Source organism: Thamnophis elegans, chromosome 16 (genome assembly GCF_009769535.1).
Source record: "Thamnophis elegans isolate rThaEle1 chromosome 16, rThaEle1.pri, whole genome shotgun sequence".
In the NCBI taxonomy this organism is placed as follows: Eukaryota; Metazoa; Chordata; class Lepidosauria; order Squamata; family Colubridae; genus Thamnophis; species Thamnophis elegans.
The window spans coordinates 20,230,336-20,253,959 of record NC_045556.1 but is presented as its reverse complement, the minus strand read 5'-3'; the positions used below and the strand labels follow the sequence as shown (position 1 = coordinate 20,253,959).

The 23,624-nt window shown below is 48.8% G+C and overlaps 1 protein-coding gene across 3 annotated transcripts; it reads right to left on the bottom strand.

The window, feature by feature from the left end:
- Positions 1-2,638: 2,638 nt before the first annotated feature.
- Positions 2,639-20,022, bottom strand: NR2F2 (nuclear receptor subfamily 2 group F member 2). Of its 3 annotated transcripts, none has more exons than XM_032232642.1 (3): positions 19,866-20,022; positions 7,712-8,239; positions 2,639-4,101 (listed from the first exon to the last, which is right to left on the bottom strand). In XM_032232642.1, the coding sequence occupies exons 1-3, from the start codon at positions 19,906-19,908 to the stop codon at positions 3,827-3,829; spliced, it is 846 nt and encodes a 281-aa protein (XP_032088533.1). In that variant the 5' UTR covers positions 19,909-20,022; the 3' UTR covers positions 2,639-3,826. The 3 variants fall into 3 exon arrangements, with proteins under 3 accessions (XP_032088533.1, XP_032088531.1, XP_032088532.1); XM_032232640.1 differs by lacking the exon at positions 19,866-20,022 and adding an exon at positions 10,659-11,797 and having other exon boundaries at positions 7,712-8,260; XM_032232641.1 differs by lacking the exon at positions 19,866-20,022 and adding an exon at positions 10,659-11,797.
- Between the last annotated feature and the right edge of the window lie 3,602 nt (positions 20,023-23,624).

Here is a 23,624-nt window from a genome sequence, read left to right as displayed (position 1 = left end):
CTGCAAGGTTGGGAGGTGTGGGGGGGGGGGGAGGAGAGTGCTTTGGCAAAATGGTTTGCCGCCTTTCCCTGACCCTTTTGCTTTAGCGAGAGGGGTTACTGAGCTGTCTCTGACTCCCCTCTCCCCTTCTTTGTGCCGAGAACTATTGGATGGGGCCAAAGGCAAAGGGGATACGAATGTTGGGGCGGGGGGGGGGCATGAGGAGGAATAACAAGTGCGAAATGAGGGTTTCTTTTTATTGATCTTTGCTATCCAGAAAGAAGAGCAGGAAGAGGAGGAGGAGCAGGAAGGAGGAAGGAAAAGGAAGAGGAAGGAGGAAGAAGAGAGAGGAGGAGGAAGAGGAAGGAGGAGTAGCAGGAAGATAGAAGTGCTTTAAAGCCCCCTGTCTAAATCTACTTCTATCCTTTGCTTCTTTCTTCCTCCTTCTCAAAGTGGAGAATCCTTGCCTTCAATTTTCTCTTTCATGTAAAGTATAAGCTCAGAGGATTTGGGGGGAGGGGAAGTGTTGTCCCTATTTGCCAGCCCTTTAAAAAAAAAAAAAAACCATCCTCAATTTCAACCCCTATCCCAACCCTTTAAGGCATCTCTACCCAACTCTCCATCCTTCAAGTCAATTCTTGGGATTGGTCACTTGGGAGGCTCTGGTTTTTTGCCCCAAATCCCAGCAAGTGAAGGAAAACTTTCCTTAAACTGCTCTCAACTGCCCTTTCTCCAGCCTTGGGTCAAAACCCAAGGTGGATCCACCTTGGAGGCTTCTGATTGGCAGGGGACAAGTGGCAGAAGAGATGCCCTAATTGGAGAAACCATTGAGGCCCTGCCAAGGCCCTTCTCCCATGCCTCTTTCAGCCCAATAGCTGGCTTTAAAACTGAGCATGGAGAAGGTTGACAACTTCCAAGGCCCAGGCATTTGAAGACAAGGGGAGGAAGGAAAGAGAAGACTTTGCATGGGGTTGCCTTGAGTCCCTTGGGGGACCTTTCCCCCTTCTTAAATTAGAGGAAGGCCAGGAAGAAAACTCTGCCTGATGGGGGGGGGGGGACAAAACAAAACCGAGGCATCAGATCACCAAGGAATGCAACAAAGCCCAGCTTCTGAAAACGATGCTAAACACCAGCTCCTTTGCTAAATACTCCTCAAAGCAGCCCCAATCTTTCTCCCCGACGTTTTGGAATTGGGGAGGGGGTGTGTGAATCTTAGAAAAGAGAGTCACCAGCTGCCCCCTTCAGAATCAGGCACAAAGAAATGCCATCCACCACAACAATATGAAAAAAAAGAAAAAGAAAAATAGAGAGAGCCGCTCTTAAAGGACATCGGATCAGAAGGGAAGGAAGGGATCGGGGTGGGTGGGGGTGGGTGGCGATATTAGAACCAGAGGCCTAACCAAGCAGAAAATTTGCCCAGGCTGGTTCAAAAGGCCACAGGGCTATATAGGGAAAAACCTTCTCTTTTTGAAGCACATCCCATTAAGTTCAATGCTCACACTGGAGGTTAAGAGGTGTCCTTAAGTACCCTGTTTCTGCAGATCCTTCTAGAAGGTTTTTTTTAAAACACTGTATACTTTTCTCTCTTCCTTACCAAAAAAGGGGAGGGGGAGAAAGAAGTTGAACCTATACAAATATTCTCTCATCCCTTGGAAGAACAACTTCACACCTTTAAAATGACCACAAACAATGCAAGACAATGCAGCACACACACACACCCAATCACTTCAACCGGCGATCCGATTAGTTTTACAATTCACATCCATCCTAATATTGTGATCTTTCGCAATTAAATAATAAAACATAATCTAGAGTGACGTTTCCTACTTTTTACACTTCAGGGGGAGAAGTAACTTCCCCCCCTCTTCTTCTTCTCCCTAATCATTCTGTGAAATTAAATTATTTGTGATTACAGAAGCGGGGAGGGGAGGAGGCTAAACATACTCCAGGCAACATTTTGGAAATTTAATTTTTTTTTGTTTTGCTGTGTTTTGAAAAAAAAAATTCTGACTGGCAGAGCTGAATCTCACTGCCTTCCCTGCCATCACCAATGTTTCCTTTCATTCTGCATATTCAAATAGAACTGCAATCCAACCTTCCTTTGGACAATGATTTTTGACCAGATCTAAGTAATTCAAAGTATATAAAGAGAAGAAAAAACAGTGGCACACATAAATCACCCATTCCCCACCAAGAGAGTTAGGAGAGTCATACAAATGGTCAGATATCAAATAATATTTTAATTTCTGAATACTTTCAATTTTTTTCCTTGGAATATAACACACAAAGACTGGACCAAACAGTTTTCAGTTATTATAACTTTTACAGTATACAGAAATGTTGCACTTAAAAAAAACCTTCAGTTTTTTTTCTTTAAAACACAAAAAACTGTAAACTCTAAGGTACTGAATCAACCACATTATCTATAAGTGCCAACAGTAGTGTTATTTTTTTTTTGTCATGCTGAATTCAATGGGTTTTTTTCTTTTTCTTTAAAAAAGGGAAAATATCAACAAGTATTATAATACAAAGAGCTTGCAAATATACAAACAGATAGAGGAACTCGGACAACTAGGCTTAACCCAATTTCATTCAAATTACAAAAAAGTTAACTTTGCGATGAGGCTCTCTGTGATTTTCTGTGTACATATATGTATGCATGTTTTTTTTATTTACCAAAACCATCTTGTGTCTTGGACACAATCTCCTTCCAAAAAATAGCCAATTCCCTTCCAAAATCCATATTTTGCCATATATGCATTTATGTGTTTTTGTGTATATATGTGTGCATTGTATATACATAACACACACACATACATATACACATACATCTCCAAGCGAACAGGCTATGGGCAGGTTGATCGTGGTTCAATTTTTTTTAAAAAAATGCTATCTTTATAGTTGTAGTAGCTTGAAGCTAAATTTTGGGCTGACCGGATTTAAGTGCGCTTCCATCTTTCTAGAATTATTTTGGGGGGTGGGGGGTGTCTTTATTCCCAATTTTATGTTCTTCTCAGAAATCTTTCCAAGACAGTTTTAATTCTTTCAGAACATATACTTTTTAAAGGATACACAGTTCTTTAAAAAAAGAAAGAAAAGAAAAATGAAACCAAGATTATATCAAAATTATTATAGAACCACAGAATAAACTGGTTTGGAACCAGGATTTCTTTTTTTTTTTTAAGAAAAACCAAAACAAAATCCTATAGGTACACAGACAATGTTGGACAAATCAATAATTTGGAGAGAGAGAGAGAGAGGGGAGGGAGGGAGAGAGAGAGAGGGTGTGTGTGAGAGAGATAGAGACACAGAGAGAAACAGAGGAAGAAAGAATTTTTCCCATTATGTTAATTTTCTACAGGTTTTGCTTTTAAAAAAAATGCACTTTTTTAGCGAGAGGTTGCGTTTCGAAGTTTTAACACCCCGCGAAAGAAAGAAAGAAAGAAAGGAAGGAAGGAAGGAAGGAAGGAAGGAAGGAAGATTTTTTTCAAGAGAGACAGAGAGAGAAAGAGAAAGAGAGAAATAGTAACTTGTTAAAGACAAGGGAATTTTAATGCATTGTGTAAAAAGTCCATTGAACAAGTCTCTCTTTTAAAAAAAAATCCATAGTCCATTCAAATTATGCTCCTCTCTTCTTTTAGCCAGGATGTGACATCCTTGCTTAACCGAAGGACATTTACACAAACCGCCAGACCCAATGTCACTCGCGATTCCTCTCTTCCAAATTTTCCATGTTATTTTTTTTGTGTGTGTGTTTTGCTTTGTCCAAATTCTCTGATTTGTGGAATTATTATTTTTTTATTTTCCTCTCTCCAACGTATTATTTTTTTTACTCCCCTTTTGCTCTTTACTGGATGGCCATATACGGCCAGTTAAAACTGCTTCCGGATAGTAGCATATCTCTGATAAGGGTTTCGATGGGGGTTTTACCTACCAAACGGACGAAAAACAATTGCTCTATGACCGAGGAAGAGACGGTGCGAAGAGAGGGGAGGCGTAACAACAGTTTCCCAAAACGGGTGGGCTGGTTTGGATACTGACTCCTGACGTACTCTTCCAGAGCGCACTGGGACTTCTCCTGTAAACTTTCAACGTGCGCAATGTCGGATAGACCACACGCATCTAGAAGAAATTAAAAGAAAAGAAGGATTGGGGAGAGAGAATCATCAACAGTGTTAAAGAAGACACGGCTTTATTTTACAAATGGACACACAGACCCATCTTGGTCCGTGCAAGCCTGCTGAATTTACTGCAGTGCAGCGTTGCTATCCTACAAGGGGCGCCCCCTGTTTAAAAATTGGTCATCTTACGCCCTAATTAAAAGAGGTTTAGGCTAAAAAAGGCCTGGAGACTTTCTATGCACGGGTTCCAGCTCAACTCAGTTCCCGGGTCCTCCACACGCCTCCCTTCCACACACACAATCCATCTAGCCTTTTTTTTGCAGCGCTTCCCTTCTTGCACCTGGATGGAAGCTGCTCTTAGGGCGAGGAGGAATCCTGTTTTTTTATAGCAAGTCAAAGCCTTTCTTTGGGGTTTAAGGTCTCGTCCTTCTGTCTGTCTGTGTGTGCTTGGTTGAGAAAGACAGCACGCGGGGCACGTGCTGAAGGCCTCCCCCCCCCGCAGGGTGCCGATATTTTCTAAGTCTTAATTGCCCCCTCCATTCTGAAAATCTGGGGGGGCTCCATACACTCACGGGTTTTTTTAAAAAAAATTTGCACGGTGTTGGGAAGAGAGAAGATAATGTGTGCACTCCCTCCTCCCCCCCAAAACACCAATATTAGGAAAAATAAATGATGCAGAACCTGACCAAGAGAATATGAGAGAGTTTTAAAGAAGGTAGGTTCAGAAATGAGTTCTGCTTCGCTCCAGAGAATTGAGGGGAAAGAAGAAAAAAAGAAGGGAAGGAAGAAAGAAAGAAAGAAAGAGAGAAAGAAAGAAAAAAGAGGAAAGAAAGAAAGAAAGAAAGAAAGAAAGAAAGAAGGAAAGAAAGAAGCGTTTCCCCCCTAAAAGAGATACCGCAGTTTCTCCTCAGTCTTTGAAAGTGATTTAAGTGGTCCTTTAAAACTGATCTTGTCAGTTTAGCTTATTCAAGGGCAGTCAAGCAGAATCTGATCTCTCTCTTCATTAGAGCTGTTTTCTCCCTCTTCCCCTCTGCTGGCTTTAACACTAACACACACACACACACACACACACACACACACACACACGGACAAACACATGCCACATATCATATATAAAAATAAAAATAAATATGGTTCCACATTTGACAAGCTAAAATACAATGAAAGCCCCCTTTTAATCAAAATCTGCCTTGACTCAGGTTATGACCTTAGCTGGCTGGGTAAAGTACCAACACATGCATATTGTGAAAGACATTAGAATCCCTGTCCAGAATCTATAGAAAAGGCCCAGGAAGAAAAAAAAGGGGGGGGATAAAAGAACAGAAAGAAAGAAAAAAGAAAGAAAGGGGAAAAAAATCAGATGCATCTCTGAGGGCTTTCAGATACATGCCAGGCCCTACGGTGTATGTCTGAATTGGTCAGTCCCGCAGCCGTTTCCGCCCCCTCCTCGTTTTATAACTCCAGAAAATCAGATAACAGAAGTTTTATCTACCTTGCAAAGGCAATTTACATACAGATCCGCATTTTGCAAACAGTCATAAATTTCACACTTTAAGGGCAAACCGTGCCTTGAAGTGTTTTCCCCGGAAAGGGGAACAATATTAATAGCACTAATTGCAATCATAATCATAAATGCAGAAGATAAATTTCTTTGAAGTCCAATTTTTTGGAGAAGGAGGAAGGTAGAGTTTGAAGGGAAAACCCAAAGACAATTCTTTCTCTTTTAAAAGACACAGAGAGACACATACAGAGAGAGACTAACTCCACAAACACACCATCACAGACACACAAACACACAGACTTGGTTTCTAGAATTGTTTCTGACCATCAGCCACCTTTAAAGCTCAAGTGATTTGGGTGGGGAATGAAGATTTGAGCAAGGGGAAAAATGCAATTATGGAAAGCAATAATATATAAAAGGAAGCTCAGGTCGTGACCTGAATTTTGGACAAAGTCCAAAAAGGCACTTGGTTTCCCCCAGATCTCCTTTAACACAACAAAAAAGTGAATTGGGAGACTTTATTTTTTCATATAAACTAGGCCAGTTTTCCCCATAGTATGGTTATTTCTATATATGTGCATTTCACAAGCCTTGCCTGCATGTACATTTTCCCAGGATTATTTACTATTTAGGGGGAAAAAAGAAGACATTTTAAGATATGACTTCATATCTTTAAAAAATGCTTTTTCTTGACTGTCAGGCAAACATTAGATCTCGTGAATTGTTGTTGTTGTTGTTGTTGTTATTGTTATTCTGTGTCATATCAAAGGCAGGCATGATTTGAAATATTTCACCTGCAGAGTTAAAACCTCAGATATCTTACTCAACCAGGGCGAACCATGGGCTTATTAGATTTCATCATACCTTCCATTGTTGTTTTATAACTGTAGCACTATTTTTATATAGGAGAAAGTTGACAAGAAATATGTTCCCTCCCTAGTTAGAATTTCCTTCCTCCCCTATGTTTGATGGTTCGAATAGCCTATTTTCTGTTTTTATGGCTTGATAAAATGGAGAGAGTGGAAACCCTCGGATTCGGCCATTTCTGAATTACAGTGGCCTTCTATATTATATATTGCAGTTATTGATGGAAATAAAACACGATTAGGAAGGTACGATTCCAAGAGAACTGTGGTTTGGGAAAACAGCAATTGAAATATGTGTGACACATATGCACACGGTACATTTTAACATATCGTATTTTCTAAATTAAGGACAAAATCGGTCTCGTTGTTTAGATACGACTAGTAGGCCAAGGGTTGTCATAGTGAAGATTATCTACTCTTAACCACAACTAGGATCTGATCTGTTTGCTTATCGCAGTTGATGATGGTTGTTGTTATTATTATTTTGAAACTCAGCGGTCTATCTCCTGGCTTGGTGATCTTAATTTTTTTTTGTCTTTTTAACTGAAGAAAGTTTATTCCTTGTCCTTTTTTTTTTTCATTCATCTGGCCATTGTCACTGAGCAGTTTGCAGCCTTTCAATGGTCTCAAAATATGACGCTGTGATGTTCTGCCTACGGACACAAAAGCCGGCCTCTTTCTGTGCTCAGTGGGACAACTCTGGGGAGTAATGTCCACACACACACAACAGGCACACACACTTCCCATTCACAGCGATTCAGAGGGCTCCATGAAAACAAAAACAGGGCCCTCGTGTAGACCCCAATATACCTACAATTTATCCCCTCTCCCACTCTTCCCAATATATACTTCCTCAACTTCTTTCTTTTAAAAAAATTCTCTTCTAATGAAAGAGAAGATAACTTTCCAAACTTTAACTTTAGGTCTGCACAGCTGACACAGATACAGCAGGACGTGCCTCTCAGTCAAACCACAGCTCTAATCCCCCTATGTCTTGCCCCCCAGCCCACAACAAAACGCCCCAGAGAGCTCTCTCTCTCTCCTCCCCCTTCGCTTTTTCCCCATTTTTTCCAGGAAAATTGAGAAGAAGGGAAAGAGGAAGGGGGATGGGGTGGGGAGGAAGGAAGGGAGGAAGACTGGTTTCTGAGGCCTGGATCCCACTTCCCAGCAAGCGCTGGAAAAGCCCCTCCACCCCAAGGCAGAGAGACACCCCCCCCAGTCCCCAGCAGAGGCCGCCCCCCTACCTGAGGTGAAGAGGACAATCGCTTTCAAGCAGCTGTATTCCGCCGAATCCACGTGTAGGGCTTTCAGCTTCTCCACCTGCTCCTGGAAAATGCGTATGTGGTCCATAAAGGCGACCACGCGGTCGGCGGACATGGGGGACGCGTGGAGGCCGGCGGCTGCCAAGAGCGGGGCGACGTGGAGAGGCATGGAGCACTGAGCGGCGTTGAGGACAAACAACTCACTCCAGGTGAGCCTCAGGAGGGCCACCTGGTCGGTGATCTGGAGGTCTGGGAAGAAAGGAATGTTCCGAGCCCATTCCACGGCGCTGAAAAGCATCCGAGCGGCCAACTCGCAAATGTTCTCGATGCCCATAATGTTGTTCGGCTGCATGCACTGGCTGCCGAAGCGGGAGGTCGGGTAAGGCTCTGCCCGCAGCAGGAGGGAAATATATCCGGAGAGGTACGAATGGCAGTTCAGGGGGTCCCCGTTGGTTAAGGCGAACTGGCCGTGGGTCGGCTGTGTGGGTGGCATTCTGCCCCTCTGGACGGCTGCAGTAAATAAAAAAGAAACTACAGCAATTAATACCTGCATTGCTAAGGAAGGGTGAGGGTGAGGATGAGGAGGGTGGTGGTGGTGCTACCAGAACTACAGGGGCAGCAGGAGGGAGAGATGGAGGAGAGGGGGCAATCCAAGGGAAGGTCGAGACACAGGACTTCTTCCGCAACGGCTGGAAGTAGAGACCTTCACACATTTCTGTGATAGCTGGGGGTGGAGGGGGGAGAGATCTGGACGTGGAAGGGGAGAACTAAGAATGTTTAGGGTTTCAGCCGAGAGGATGCAAGGCTAAGAGGATGACCCCTCTCCACCGTCAAGATCCAAGCAGAAGCTGCTTTGCGTGAAATTGTCCCCCGTTTTCAACCAGCCTTCCTTCTGAAACCTCCTCGGCCTTGTCCTTCCTTAGCAGCCCTTTCCTTGCCCTCCTTTATATATATATTTATATATATTATATTATAATATATTATTATATTATTATTTTAAAATAATAATAAAACAAAAACCAAAGGGGAAGGGAAGAAATATTCGCCAGGTCAAGAGACAGATAGAGAAAGAAAGAAAAGAAAGAAAGAAAGAAAGAAAAAGAAAGGGAAGAGAAGAGAGAGCCATCTCCAGCGCGGCTTCCACTCTCTCTTTCTCAACACAGGCCGGCGGGGGGGGGGGGAAGCAAGGAAAATAAATACAATCAAATAAACAATTGCCGGCGGGCCGGCGGAACGGGGGAAAAATATAGGTTCCGCCGGATCTTATTGTTACATTTTGTCCGCTGCTCCCAGCCGGGGGCGAGAGGAAGCGGGAGCTGCTGGAAAGCCCGGGGAAGCCCTGCAGAAAATGGGCCTTGGGTTTTGTTCATAAATTTACATAGTGGTGACAGAGAGAGGGAGAGAGGGAGAGAGAGAGAGAGAAAATGAAAGAAGCCGAGATTCGCGGCAAAGAAAGCCGAATCAAGGCAGGCGAAGCAGGGGTGGGGGTGGGGGCTTGCCTGCAGCCTGACCCCAAAGCCGCCCAGACCCTCTTCGAAGTGGGAAAACCGCTTTCACACCCCACCCCCCAAAATATCCAACCCGGGGCGGCTGGGAAGAGTGGAAGAAAACGCGCGCTACGCCATTAACCAGAAACCGCGGCTCGCCTTTCGCTCGCCGAGCTTTTCTGCCGCGGCTCTCCATCTTGCGGGAGGGGGGGGGGGAACAGAATAAAAATAAAAATAAATAAAATAAAAATAAAATCCTCGCTCGCTGCTTCGAGCCCTTTCGGGCTTCCAACGCTTCCCAGGCTTTCTTTCCTTCCAGAGCTTCGCGTCTTTTACTCCCCTCCCCCCCCCAAAATAAAACCACCCGGGTTCCCCGCGTCTGGCTTCCCAACGCCTCGGCCGCAGCTTCCGAACACCCCCCCCCCACACACACACACCCCGAGCTCTGCCTTAAACGGGGAGAAGGGGAAAACGTGTTTATGGTCATCTTCCCAAGGCCGAAAGGACCTCGTGGGAAGCAAAGCGAGGCTCTCTGGAACTCCGGGATGGCAAGGAAAGCGAATGGAACCTCGCCGGAATTCCGAACGGAAGCCCCGATCGGAAAGCCTCCCCGGCGAGTGGATCGATCGATCCGGGATTTATTTATGGGTTATGGTTATTTACAGAGCAGGAACCGAAAGGAAGAAGGCTGATGGGGGAGGGAGTAAGTGTGTGTGTGTGTATGAGAGAACAAGGGAAAGAAGTTTACGTAGCTGAGATTGTCCGGAGCTCCCTTTTTACTGCTGGGGAGGCTGAACCCCCGCTTTCTCAGCCCCCCCTTTTTAAAAACTGCTTTCTTTCCCGGGATCTATCCCAGCTGCGGGAGACCCTCCCCCCCGACCCATTTCAAGGAGAATGGGAAGCGGGAAGAGAGGGCGGAGAGAGAAAAGTTGTTTTGGCTTAGGATTCAGGGGTCTATGAAAAGCCATTTTAGCCCTTCCAAACCCCCAGGGCAGAAATTCAAAGCGATTTTCTCTCCCCCCCCCGCCACTCGGGAGAAGAAATGAAGCCCAGACTAGGGCTTTTTTAAAAAAGGAAGGAAGGAAAGAAATGAAGGAAGGAAAGAAAGAAAAAAAGAAGGAACAAAAGGAAGGAAAGAAGAAAGAAAGAAGGCAAGGAGTAAGGGAGGAAGGGAAAGGAAGGAAGGAAGAAAGGAAGGAAGGAAGGAAAGAAAGAAAGAAAGAAAGAAAGAAAGAAAGAAAGAAAGAACTACCAGCACCTCGACTTTGTCCGCCAAAACAAAGCATACTTTAAAAACAAAATCAAGGCTCCAGTCCTCCCTCCTCCGCAGGCTGGATTTCAGTTTTTAAGGGATCCTGCCTCCCCGGAAGAGCTATTCTCCTTGCCTCGACTGCCCTCCCCGCCGGCGGGTGAGAAATGGAAAACAAATGAAATTCCAATACCTTCCCGTCTCATGCCAACCTTCAGGCATTTCTTGAGGCGACAATATTGGCATTGGTTGCGGTGATGTTGGTCAATGGGGCAGTTCCGGTTGGCGCGGCACGTGTAGCTAAGGTTCCTCCGGACGCTGCGCTTGAAGAAACTCTTGCAGCCTTCACACGTAAATTGCCCGTAGTGTTTGCCGCTGGATTTGTCCCCGCACACCACGCACTCGATGTGCTGCTGCTGCTGTTTCTCCCCTTGGTTTTGCTGGCTGCCCGGAGTGGTTTGAGCCGGGGTGGTGGGTGGCCCTCCTTGGACCGGCGTCTGTGGGGGGTGGGGGGTGCCCGTGGGGGCTCCCGGCACAGGGGGAGCTTGCGAAGGCTGCGTTCCTTGCGGGCCGGTCACATCGTCCTGCGGGTCTCGCCAGGCGGCCACTACCATTGCCATATCTAAGGGACACCGTGGCCAAATCGCGCGCCCCCCCGTCGCTTGCTGTGGCCGCCGGATCCGCTTCTCCGGCCGGTTGCGCCTGCCGTTGGAGCCGGAGCGAGCTGTGGCGGTCTAAAGAGAAAGGGGGAGGGGGGCGGTTGTCCACTTTTATATTAGTTTATTTGCTCTCCCCCTCCAGCTTTTTTTCTCTCGCAGTTCGCGTTGGCAAGTTATTCTGATTTTCACGGCTGGAAGTTGCTCTGGAGGAGAAGGGAGCGCGTCGTAATCGGCGGCGGTGATGGTTTTCTTTTAAATTTTCCACCTCTCTCGCTCTCTCGTTGGGTTCTTCTTCTCTCCCACCCTTTTTCCCGATCTTTCGTTCAGTTTAATTTAATGCTTTGGATGGAGAGTGGGGGGGGGGATGGTAGAAAAGATCTCGTACGGTTCTCTCCCTCACTCGTACAATTGCAAAATAGTAAATAAATGCGGGAAGCAGAAACGCACGCACGCAGCAGGCAGGCACCGGAAAGTGGAGTTGAGAAAGGAAAGGGGGGAACGCGGACGAGTGGACAAGAGGGGGGAAAGAAAAAAGAAAAAAAAGCGAGGAGGAGGAGGAAGAGGAGGAAAGCGCGAGGCGATTGTCTGTTAGCAAAAGGGGAAGAAAAGTAAAAAAAAATTACAAAAGTGGGACGGCTGGGGAGAGAGAGAGAGAGAGGAAGAGGAAGAGAGAGAGAGAAAGAGGGGAGAGAGAGAGAGAGAGAGAGAGAGAGAGCGGGATTCCCTTCAAAGATCTCTCCCTCCCTCTCTCTCTTGAAGCCGACCCGAGTTGCAGGAACAGAGGCGGGGGTCTGGGGGCCAGATCCAGCGAAGTCCGCAGTCAGCCATTCAGAAAAGCCATGGAAAGCAAGCCAGGCGAAAGCCCGCAGCGGCTCGCAGGAGGCGCAGGCGAGCCCAGAGAGAAATCCCACGCTCGGCACGCCGGCCCGCGGACCCGGCCTGGCTCCTGCTCCTGGCGGGGTTTCGATCAGATGCCCCGCTCGGAGTTTGGCGAAGCTGTAGAAACATCAACCGGGGAAGGGAAGGAGGAGGAGAGGAGGAGGAGGAGGAGGAGAGAGAGAGAGGGAGCGAGAGGGAGACGAGGCGGGCGGGCGGGGAGGGGGGGGGTGAAAGGAACCAAACAAAAACCACACGCGCGCGCGCTCCCACTCACACACGCACCCTCCACGCGCTCCCGCACCCGCGCGCGCTCTCAGACCCCCCCACACACATACACGCACCCCCTCTTTCCTCCCTCCCTTCCCCAAAATCGGAAGTCTTTCCCGGGCGTCTTCTCTGCTGCGATCGGCTTGGCTCCTCTTTGGCCGTCGGCTCCTTCCCCTTCTTCTCCTCTTTTCTTTCTCCTGGTCCCGGTTCTTCTTTCTTTCCTTTTTCCTCGCCTCTTTTTCCTTTCCTCCTCCTCCTTTTTCCTCCGCGGCTGCGGCTACTCCGGCTCTCGTTCCCCCTTTCCTCCTCCTCCTCCTCCTCTTTCTCCTCCTCTTCTTTCTCCTCCTCCTCCTCCTCCTCCTCCTCCTCCTCTTTTCCCTGCTGCCGCGGCCGCTGCTGCTGTCGTCGCCGCCGCCGCCGCTTTGCCCGCGCCTTATGCTACTCCCGTTTCTTTCGCAAGTGGGTCTCTTTAGCAAATCTGCTTCCTCGCACAACACATGGGGCGATAAGGGGAGGAGGAGGAGGAGGAGAGGGAAGGGGGAGGGAGGAAGGGAGGCGGCGGGGCTGGAGGCGGAGGCGGAGGAGAGAGGATCGGGGGAGGGAGGGAGATCGAGCGAGCGAGCCAGCCGGCTAAGGGGGGCAACCGGCGTGAACTCTCTCCAGGCTTAGAAGCCCCCTAGCCGGAGAGAGCGATAAAAAGGCGGCAGGAGGAAGAGGCGAGGGGGCTGGACTCGGGTGCCGAGGGCGCCCCAGAGAGGAAGGAGGGAGAGAAAAGAGGCGGGGGGTTAATAATAAATAGCAAGGGCAAATGTGTATCTCCCTAGCTCTCTATGCACCGGGGTTTGGCATGCATGTGAAAGTAGAGATCGCGGGGTGGGGAAGGTGGCCGGGATTGGGGGTGGGGGGCGGGGAGAAAGAGAGCAGGGAGACAGGAGATTTCAGGAGCGGGGAGGGAGAGAGAGAGAAAAAGAGAGAGAGAGAGAGAGGAGGGGGCGATTGCACAGCAATACCAGCGATAGAGACGATTTAAAATAATACTAATACTAATAAAAGAGGGAGGGGGGAAAGGGGGAGAAGAACAAAAAAGGAGAGAGAGAGAGAGAGAGAGAAAGAAAAAGAAAAAAAAGAAAGAGAAAAGAGAGGAGGGGGAGGCCAGAATCCCAGGGATGCAATATGCGGGAGAGGAGGAAGAAGGGAGGAGGAGGAGGAGAGGCGGGGGGGGGGAGTTAAAGGAGTGAATGCGATTTATAGGAGACCGGCTGGGGCAAGCGGCGGAGGCTTTCTCCGCGCTCAGCTCACCCAGCTCTCTATATAGTGAACTTTGACACCGCGGCTGCAACTTAGCACACGTTGCCATGGCGACCGCTCGCCTTATAAGGCAAGAGGCTGCCTTTGACTGGTCAGGAGCTCGCGGACCTCCCCTCGGCCCTCATTGGGCAGTTTAGCCTTGTGCGGGGCTGGGAGGGGGAGGAATGGCTTGGGAAGCCCCGGCCAAGTCCGCGCGGTCCTAAAGCGAGTCCGTTCGACTTCCATCCCTCGCCGCTCTCACTCTCCCCGCCTCCCCCTCCATCCATCGCTCTGAGCAGCCTCTCCGTCTGTTTGTCTGTCTGTCTTTTTATCTTTTAAAAATGTTTTTCTCCTTCTCTCCATCCCTTCCACTCCTTCTTTCCCTCTTCCTCATTCTTGAAAGTGAGATTTTGGAACTCGGAGAAACATTAGTAAGATGATGAGAATGCCTCCTCATCCTCATCCTCAGTAGTAGTAGGAGTAGTATTACTGCGACGTTATAAGGATCTTTATGGTCGCGGGTTCTTTTCTGTGTAGAAACGATCTTGGTTTTGAAGCTGGGACTCTACCCAGGTGCATCAAGCAAATTTGCAACCCTCTTTGGAAGATAACGAACTCGGTTATCTTCCAGAGGTTGTAGATCAGAGGTTGCCTTCCTCACCTTTGAAAGGCTGAGCTGCTTTCAAGGAGAGTTACCCTATGCTTTATGGAGCACTATTCTTGAGGCTGAATGGGAGGAAAAGATGGGAAATTTTGGGAATATTGTGGGGGAGAGAGAAAAAAATGACAATCCCATTTGGGCTACAGTGGGAATTCAAGATACCTGGGGGAAACGATTTGAATCAACATTTTGCACAACTAAGGTCGCTCTGATGCTGAAATCCCCATGAAGCTCCATTGCGGATTACAGCTCTTACAGGTACATAGAGTGAACTTTTTAATCATCTGGCACCTCACAGGATAATAATAATGCAATCATCCATAGTGACAATAACATGACCTCTTTAATAAGTCGAAACACTTTATATTCTCTGTAATATTCTCACGCTGATCTTGCGGTTTGCCCAGACTTTTTTAAAAAAAGTCTAACTTGATCTCGCCGTCTGAGCCAAGCAATTAAAACTGGATTTCCAAACTGAACATTTTACAACGTTCTTCCTCTCTAGGTTAAACCTCTGCTTTCTTTAAACTCTGGGACAGGTTGATCCTTCCCTAAAGGTAGAGGCATTTTCTTCTTCTGCTGGGAAACTCTTGCAACATGGAATGGCTTACATGGAATAAAGGTAAAGGTAACCTTTCCACGGGATAGACACCAATTAAGTCAACACAGAGAGAATCGGAGAAAGGAGATGGTGGTCAACTTTGGAACAGTGACCTTAAACTTCAGGGCTCCCTTGAGATCTCTGCCATTCTTCTCTGCCACACGGATGGTGGTGATGATGCTCAGCTACTTTTGACTTTTACTCCACGTTTCTCTCTCTCCCTCTCCCTCTCTCTCCCTCTCTCTTTCTCCCTTTCTCTCTCTCTCAAACACATGCCTTAGTAACAAAAATGCGTGCAACCACTTCAGGGTGCTGCTATGTCTCCCAAAAGAGGAGGCTTCATACACAGATATTTGTCCTGGGCCAAGCGAGGAGAACAGAGGGGGTGGGGGGAATAGGACCAAGCAGGATTTTACTCCCAAGAAAACACATTAAAAGCCAAGAGCTAAGGGGCAAATTTCAGAAGTCCGTCCCTGCCTCCTGTTCACACGATTCCATTTCTTCCTCTTTACCAAGTCGCCTTTATTTAAGTCCCCACAAAACCCAGAGCAAACAAAATTCCGCACCAAAAGGAAAACACCCCAACGTTAGAAAGGATATCCAGAACAACCCAATTAGATTTATTTTACTTTATTTTATTGTATAGTCTGAGCTGAAGGGAACCGTCCCAACCTCCCAGCGATGCGTGGAAATCCAGATCTAAGAAGGGATCTGGGTGCAGTTTGCCAATCTCGGCAAAGAAATCCCTTTTTCGAGACGGCAAACAAGCCAATAAGTAAATAAAAAGTCTCCATCGGGTGAATGTTGGACGGGAAAAAGAGAACATAGATACCCGTACAAATATATAATCCGTGCAATGCGGCATATATGGATGCGGGTGGACGTGATGGATACATACACTCCAAAATACACGTATAGCAATTTGTACGAACATATTTCTGAGTGTTGGTGTGTATGCAGACTATACTATATATGTATGTGTATTTGGAGAAACGGAGTTAAGTTACACACATTCGAAGAAAGCAACAAAATCTCAAATTTTCGGGGTCCCGCAACGATAGTCCGCATATGTCCCTATGCAATCTTGCCGCCTCATTTCCTCTCTTCACAATACACTATTTTTGGGGGGTGGGTATAGCAATTTGGGGAAGAGGGGACATCAGACAAAAAGGCCGCTGTTCGGAGCACGCAGGTGTGTGGAGGAAAGTCAGGCAAAATGGAAATATGAAGCTGCGTTCGCTTCTGGCCCAGTTGGAAATTCCGCCATTCCTGCCCTTTTCCTCTGATCCATTTCGAGGCGAGGGTGAAAAGCCCCCCTCTGTCCTCAGATGGGGCCGGTTCGAAGGTCCTTCTCCCTCTCCCCCCCCACATGCAAAATCGCCGAGCCGTCGGGTGGCCGCGACCTTGGCCCTCTTTCCCGACCATTCAGAGCTAAGAAACACGCCTGCTTTCTATGCGCACACAGGTTGCATTCACACAACAAGCTTAAAGCAGGTCAGAAGGAGATTAGCGGCTAGGCATAAGCGGGGCTAGTTTGTGCTAACCTTGTATGCGGGGAGGGGGGAAAGGGGCGGCCGGGGCGAACCGAGACCGCTGGGTTAGGGAATACCCAGGGCCGATTCCTCTGGCGGCTTAACTTCAGTCGCCAGGTGAACCTGTTGCCCGGTGAATCCGGCCAGCGAAAACTCGCAGTAACCGAGCTGGGGGAGGTGGTCGCAGCTCTCTCGCAATCTCTGCGGGGGGGAAAGGTCTGGATTTCTGCGCGACTTCTGGCAGGGTCAGCCCGAAGAAGCCAGCAGGGGGAAAATGAACAGCAGACCGAGAGATCTTTTCCCCCAGCACAAAGGCGACGAGAGACACAGACAGAGACAGAGAGACACGGGCTAGGAGAAAGGCGACGGCGGCTTTGTCCCGCGCGGAGTTTTTCTGGACTCACGCGGAAGAGAAACGCATTTACCACGGAAAGGGAACGAGCGGAGAAAAGGGAGCTGCCAAGCAGATCCAGTGGCGGAGCGCCGATCCCTTTTCTTTTTCTTCCAAAGCGCTGTCGGTGTTGCAGACGGCCGGGCGGCCGAGGATGTTGGCCGGGGCGCAGCGGCAGCGGAGGGAATACCTGGCCGTGGGGGTTAGGTTTAGCCGCAAGAAGCCCGCGTCGCGCGTGAAAGGAGACCCGTCCGAGCGCGCGGAAATCAGGGATAGCTCAGCGCTCTAGGATCCTCGAGGGCCGGCAGAAGCCGGGTCCTCGAGGTCTGACCATTGCAAGGAAGGATAGTACATTAGTGGCCGGAACCCCCACTTTTATGTTTCACCCCGAGGATGTTCTAGAAGGCGGACTAGGACTAAATTTGGGTGGTGGTGACCGGCGAGGAACGCGTCGGCAGTTGGAGTCAAGAACAAGTATCTTCACCTGCCCGTTTGAAAAACTGGGGTTGGGGCCGGAGAAATGGGGGGAACGGATAACAAACTAAACTAAGATGAAATGGGGAGAAAGGCAGAGACAGGAGAAAGGAGGAGAGCCGGCCCAAACTAAAGAAGAAGAAGAAGAAGAAGAAGAAGAAGAAGAAGAAGAAGAAGAAGAAGAAGAAAAAGAAGAAGAGGAGGAGGAGGAGGAGGAGGAGGAGGAGGAGGAGGAGGAGGAAGAGGAGGAAGAAGAAGAAGTAACAGTAACAGTAGTAGTAGTAGTAGTAGTAGTAGAAGTATTAGTAGTATTAGTAGTAGTAGTAGTAGTAGTAGTAGTAGTAGTAGTAGTAGTAGTGAACGGAGAAATCTTTGTTTCGGGCCTTTTCTCCTTCTTTTCCTCCCCTGCCGGCCTGTATGTGGGTGGTAAATCCGAGCGGTCCCCTCTTTCCCGGCGGATCTTTTGGGCAGCTCTGGCTGGAAGAAGGCGAGCCGCTTCTTCCCGGCCCCCGTGGCCGTTCTCTTTCCCTCCCCAGCTCCATCTGAAAAACCCTGGAAGGGGGTGAAAGTGGCCGACCCTGCATTGCTCTGATCTTGCAAGTCAATGTATTTTTTTCAACCGTTGGGCTAGCTAGTGGCACTTTGTGGGGGGGACGACACAACAGGGACTGTCAAAGCGGGACTCTTTGGAAAAAGGTACAGTGCGAAATTAGAACATATGCTAGCAGAGAGCGAGAGAGAAAGGGCGCGCCAGAGAAGGGGGGAGAGAGAGTTGGATGAGAGAGATATGGATGAGAGAGAGAGAAGGAGAGAGGGATGAGAGAGAAAGAGAGGGAGGGAGAGAAAGAGAGAGAAAGAAAAGAGAGAGAGAAAGAGAGAAGGGGAAGAGATGGGTGAGAGAGAGAGAGAAGGAGGGAGGGATGAGAGAGAAAGAGAGGGAGGAAGAGAAAGAGAGAAGTGGAGAGTGAGAAAGAGGGAGGGAGGGAGAGAAAGAGAGAGAAAGAGAGAAAGGGAGAGAGAGAAAGGGAGAAAAATTGAGAGGGAGGGAGATGGGGGGAGAAAATAGGGAAAGAGAAAGGATAGAAACGGGGGGGGGGGGCAGAGAAGCTGGCTGAGACACACCAGAAGTACAGTATGCGCCTGCCCCCTAGCGAAAGTCCATCACTGGCATTAAAAAAAAAATCACCCCTCAACTTTCAAACAAATACGCGGCTCTTAAAGTGAAAGGTACTTGTTGGGGTGGGGGCGAGTATGGTTTGCACGCGGAGCTAGGCTAACTAGGCGGACGGACGGTGTGGGGGGGGACACTGGGTGAGAGGCGCAGAGGAGCCGCGGCAGGGAAAGTTGTAGAGTTTTTAAACCTCTCCCGGGTTTCTCTGCTCCCATCCCCCCACGGCCCCCTCCCCCATCCCCACCCCCGGCCGTTGAATTTCTCCAGGGCAGGTTGCTGCGTTGACCCTCCGGACTTCGATCGAGCTTTCTTTCAGCTTCCGGGGGAAAAAAAGCCTTTTCTTTCAAAGGGAGGGGCGAAGGGATGAGTTCGGGGATCTCCCCCCCCTTCCTTTCACAGGCAGAAGGCTGCAGGGCAAGGTGTTTCTTTCCGAAGCTGTGGTGTTGTTTTTTTAAAGTGACACCGGCGTGATGATTTTTAATTCCCCCCCCCCTCGAGTTCCACGCAGCACGCATACGCGCGCCCAACACACACAGGCGCGCGCGCGCGCGCACACGAACACACACACACACACACACACACACACACACACACAGAGTTGGCAGGGGCCAAACAAAACTTTGCACCCGACTCTTGGACCCCAACGCGGACTCCTGCTGGCGGCGGTGAGTACCCCTATGAACGATATTATCAGAGGCTCGAAGCGAGGAAGGGGCGTCGGCTGGGGTTTGGGGAGCAACTTGTTGGGAAAAAATAAAATAAATTCAAAGCTATTCCTGCAAGAAAGGAAAACAACAACAACAACAACAACAACCTCCAACTCAGCCGAGCTAAACTGCACGTGGTTTGCAATCTGCAAGGTGAATTCTTGCCTTCGGATTCCCTCCACTCCATCCCGCTCCCGCCCCAGGCGCTCCTCTCCTCTCGAATCCCTGCTCAAACCCCACATTCTCCATCTCCCCAGTTGTTCCTTGGATGCAGCTCCCCCGAACGCTCTCGCAGGATTGGCGGTGGGGTTCGGGGAGGGTGCCGTTGTGTGTCTTTAAGAAGCCTCCCCGCGACAGCTCGCCCGTTGCACCAACTTCTTTCCCGGGGTAACATCGGGAGCAGAAGATCGTCCGGCTCGCCCTATCCCCTCTCCGCCTACCCTTTTGCCAAACGGTTCCCAACTCTACTCTGCTCTCCTCCGGGGGCGTTGACTTAAGGAAGGCAAAACCCAGGGTGGGATAGTCGCGCAGGGACGCCCTTAAGCAAGCGGTAAGCTCCAGAGTGCAACACAAAAAGCTGAACACAATCACATGTCAATAATAATAATAATAATAATAATAATAATAATAATAATAATAATAATGTTAGAGAAAGAGGCATTCCCTCCCTCCCCCCAAACGCGTCGCAAGGAAGAGGATTTTTTGGGGGGGGGAGAGAGGGAGAGGGAGAGAGAGAGAGAGAGAGAGATTTAAAACGAGAATTAAACATACCCAAAGTATATTTGCTTTGTTCAAGGTCCCAAATCGCTTGCATCTTCTCCTTTAGTTGGGCAGCGGTTGACAAAATTGCTTTTAATTGTTATTATTATGATTATTGTTTTGCCCCTCCCTCCCTTTAGGCTGCGAAGACGTATCTTCTTGGTGTTTATCTAAGCGGTTGTGCAAACTGTTTTTTTAAAGCGAGGGGAGGTGGGGGGGGGAAGAGAAAAGGAAGAGAAGGGGGAAAAATTACAAGGGAAGAAAGATGAAAGAGTGAGATGTTTCCTAGTCTAGGAAGAAACGTGTGTGTCCCCCCCCCATGTATTCCTCTCGTTAAGATCTTTTTAAAAGGGGGGGGGGGTCGTGGTGGAATTATATAAATATATACAGACACAACCTAAGTTTAAGCGGGGTGGGGGGGGGGAGGTGAGCTTCTCCACGTAGTGGAGGAATGTAAGCTTTTAAAAAATGGAGAGGGGGGGAGAGAGAGGGGGAGGAAAGAGCCCCCACCCAAATGTTTAAAGATCTGTCGCTGTTCACACTCCTTAGAAGGAAGAACGTCTGGTTACACCTTGTTTGGGGCTGGGAACACACACAAACGCAGGCACACCGCCCTCCCCTAATGGGAAAAGAGAAAGAGGAAAGGGGGGGGGCGAGAGAGAAAGGGGCTTCCAAATTAAACGTGTCTTGTAGAAAGATGGAAAAACAGATCTTAACGTTTTTTTTAAATGCTTCTGCGTTTGGGTGAAAACGAGAGTACGTGGGGGGGGGCAGTAACAACAAACCACAATCAAGACCTAAATTGCAGCTGGGGGGGGTGTGAGTCCGAAGCTTCAAATTCTAGATCTTTTTTTTTTTTTGCTTCCTTTCCTCCCCTAGTCCTTCCTCTTTGGCTGCATTCACACAACAAGCCCCCCCCCCCGGGTTACTGCTCTCCCGGTTCGGATGGACTTCAAAGACTAAGGTTGCTCAAAAGCCTCCCCCCCCCGAAAAGCTTTAAGTGAAGGCAAGAACCGACCAAGCTTAACTTGTCCTAGGAATGCAGGCAACCCCGGCTTTGGGGGAGCGGGTTCGGCGGGGCCTCCGTTTTCTCCTCGCTGCAGGAGCCCCCTCCCTTCCAGATCGTCCAAATTGACCCCCCCCCCCAACATTTGCCTCCCTCGGTTCCTTGAGCTGAAAGCAAACCAGACTAACAGCTCCCCTTCCCCTTTGCAAGCACGGCGTTGGTGCCCGAAGCAGGGAAGGGAGAGGGGGCAAATGTTAGGTGGGAAACCCACTCGCTTGTCCTGCTGCCTTCGGAACGGCCGGGTGGGTGGGAAAGGGAAGAGAAGTGGTGGGCCAGATTTTTGTTGGTTCGCGGCTAAGATTTCCAACGAGTACAGAGTCGCTTTTTTTCTGACGTTTCCCCCCTTTTGAAGAAAAATGATTGCTTGAAAATATAATTTTAAGACAGAGAGGGAGAGAAAGAGAGAGGGGGGAGATAGGGAGGGAGAGAGAGAGATGGGGTAATCAGTCACAGTAGTTGGTGAAAACAAATTGTCCCAATGGCAAAAGGTTCCCACCTTAATTTTGTTAGATTCGTTTTCCAGTATTCCCACCCCAGATCTTGAAAAGGAGAGCACGAAATCCCGCCGTCGTCCCCAGCGTTAATTGAGCCTTTACAAGGCAAATGAAATTTACAAATGGATTTGCCCCAATAATTGCGCGCACACACACACACACACACACACACACACACACAATCACACTTAATTACGTTCATCTAAATGGGTGGCTTTTGGATGGTGGGATAACGCGCGGGTGTATTTGAAGGGAGGGGAAAAGGGGCTGGGGTCTTTCTTTTGTGGGTCATCAAATGTCCACCTTATAGGCCTGTAAAATTCCCCAGTCTTGGAACTGCTGTACAAGATTTTTTTAAAAATGTCCTAAAAGAGCGCCTTGCCTTCGGATAGTTTTATGGCCCGGAAAGCAAAGGGCTTCAACCTAGAGCCCCTTTTCTTCCCCCTTCCCCAAAGCCCACCAAATAATCCACACACCCCTGCTTCCCTCTTCCCCTGCCACCCCCACCCATGGGCCACTTTCTTCCCTCCCCCCTTCCAGAGTTTTCCTTGAGGGGGGGGATTGTTTGTGTTTGTCTCTGTGAGTAATGGGGCAAGAAGGAAAGCAGGCAGCTTGAGAATTCAGCCTGCATCTTTTAGAAAGATTAATACTTTTAAATCGTACCACTAGGAATCCATGTGGACTGTTCTCTGTTAGCAGAAATAGAGCCAAAGGCGAAAAAGACCTAGGGAGTTATCTGGAGGGGTGTTAGTGGGAGAAAAAAAAATTCATTTAGGAATGGTTTCAATCTCAAACATGTCTTCTCATTTTCCTTTCTTTCCTTTCCTTCCTTCCTTCCTTCCTTCCTTCCTTCCTTCCTTCCTTCCTTCCTTCCTTCCTTCTTTTTTCTTTCTTTCTTTCCTTCCTTCCTCCCTCCCTCCCTCCCTCCTTCCCTCCCTCTCCCCTTCTCTTTTCCAAAGCTGGCCTGCAGTTCGGAGGTTAGCCTAGGAGGCGTTGGGATAAAAGGGGTCGGGGGTGAGAGTTACATTAACCCTAAACGCGAGGAAGGAGCCTGGCAGGCCCTCGCCTGCCCACCAACTCAGCTGGTTGGCTGCCTGGCTAGCGGGGCCTTGGAGATAAATTCCCTTGACATACCAAGCCGAACAAAGGGTGGGTCGGATTTTGACGCCCCCTCCCTCCAAACGGACCCTTTGAACTCAAGGAATTTGGGAGGAATATGAAGTAGTATCCTCTCCTTCCCCCCTCTCTCTCCACCCCCCCTCTCCTTTTCTTAGTTGGTGTCTCCCTTCGCATTTTTCCAAGGAGCGGGTTTTGTCTCGAAGAAAGTGTGTGTGAATGGGGGTGAATAGCGTTGAAAGGGAGGAGAAGGTCCCCAGCAAATCGCTTTTTCTGCCCCCCCCCTTCTGTCTTTTCGGATCAGCGCCTTTCAATGGGCGTAGAGGTGCTCACCCTGCCCCAACACCAAGGCTTCCCCCCACCCTGCTTTCTTCTCCGGCCAGGAAAAAAAAAGGCCTCTAATTAAATTGTTTGCTACGGTCCGAGCGGGGCGATTGGGGAGAGCTGGCTTAAAAGAGAATGTGCTTAGGCCAAGAAATGTAGATGGGAGGGAGAGCGGGGGAAGCCCCCAACAAAACAGCGGGGGCGGGGCGGAAGGAAAGGTGTCGGGTTGCCTCTTCCTGCCTCCCCACACCCCCAGGCCGTTTTCACCTGGACCAAGCCGAGGCAAAGTTTGCCTTCTCTTTCAAGAAAGGTGTCTGAATATATTTTTTTTTAAATAGCACCTAAGGGCTGCGGACCGGGCGCTCTCTGCGGAAAACGCTGGGGTTTTCTCCCGCGCAGTCCGGAGAAAAACAGAGCGCCTCTGTCGCAGCCGGGAAGGGACTCCCCGAGTTGCAAATTTGGGGAGAGCTGCTGCGGTTTGTCCACTCCAATCCCCTTTCTGGGAGATTCATTTGTGAAGCTCTTTCTCGGCCTTCCTCTTCCTCCTCGGTGGTAGAGCGCTTCGAAATGACCTCTTTCTGAGCGGGGAAGGGGCGGGGGAGGAGAGATGCCTCCAATTGCACCCGAGAGTTATTCCTCCGTGTGAATGATGGGGCGGATCCAGGAATCGTAGCCACAGCTAGGTTTATTTATGTTTGTTTTAGAGACGCTCACGTCCTTCTGTTATTCCAGACGCACATCTGTCAGTTGGGAGAACGCGCGTTCATCCCT

Coding starts and splice junctions, on each gene's coding strand:
- NR2F2 (XM_032232640.1), bottom strand. CDS start 11,085: ATGGCAATGGTAGTGGCCGCCTGGCGAGACCCGCAGGACGATGTGACC. Junction 8,261..10,658: donor GGTTGGCATGAGACGGGAAG/GTATTGGAATTT, acceptor TAATTGCTGTAG/TTTCTTTTTTATTTACTGCA. Junction 4,102..7,711: donor GATTGTCCTCTTCACCTCAG/GTAGGGGGGCGG, acceptor AATTTCTTCTAG/ATGCGTGTGGTCTATCCGAC.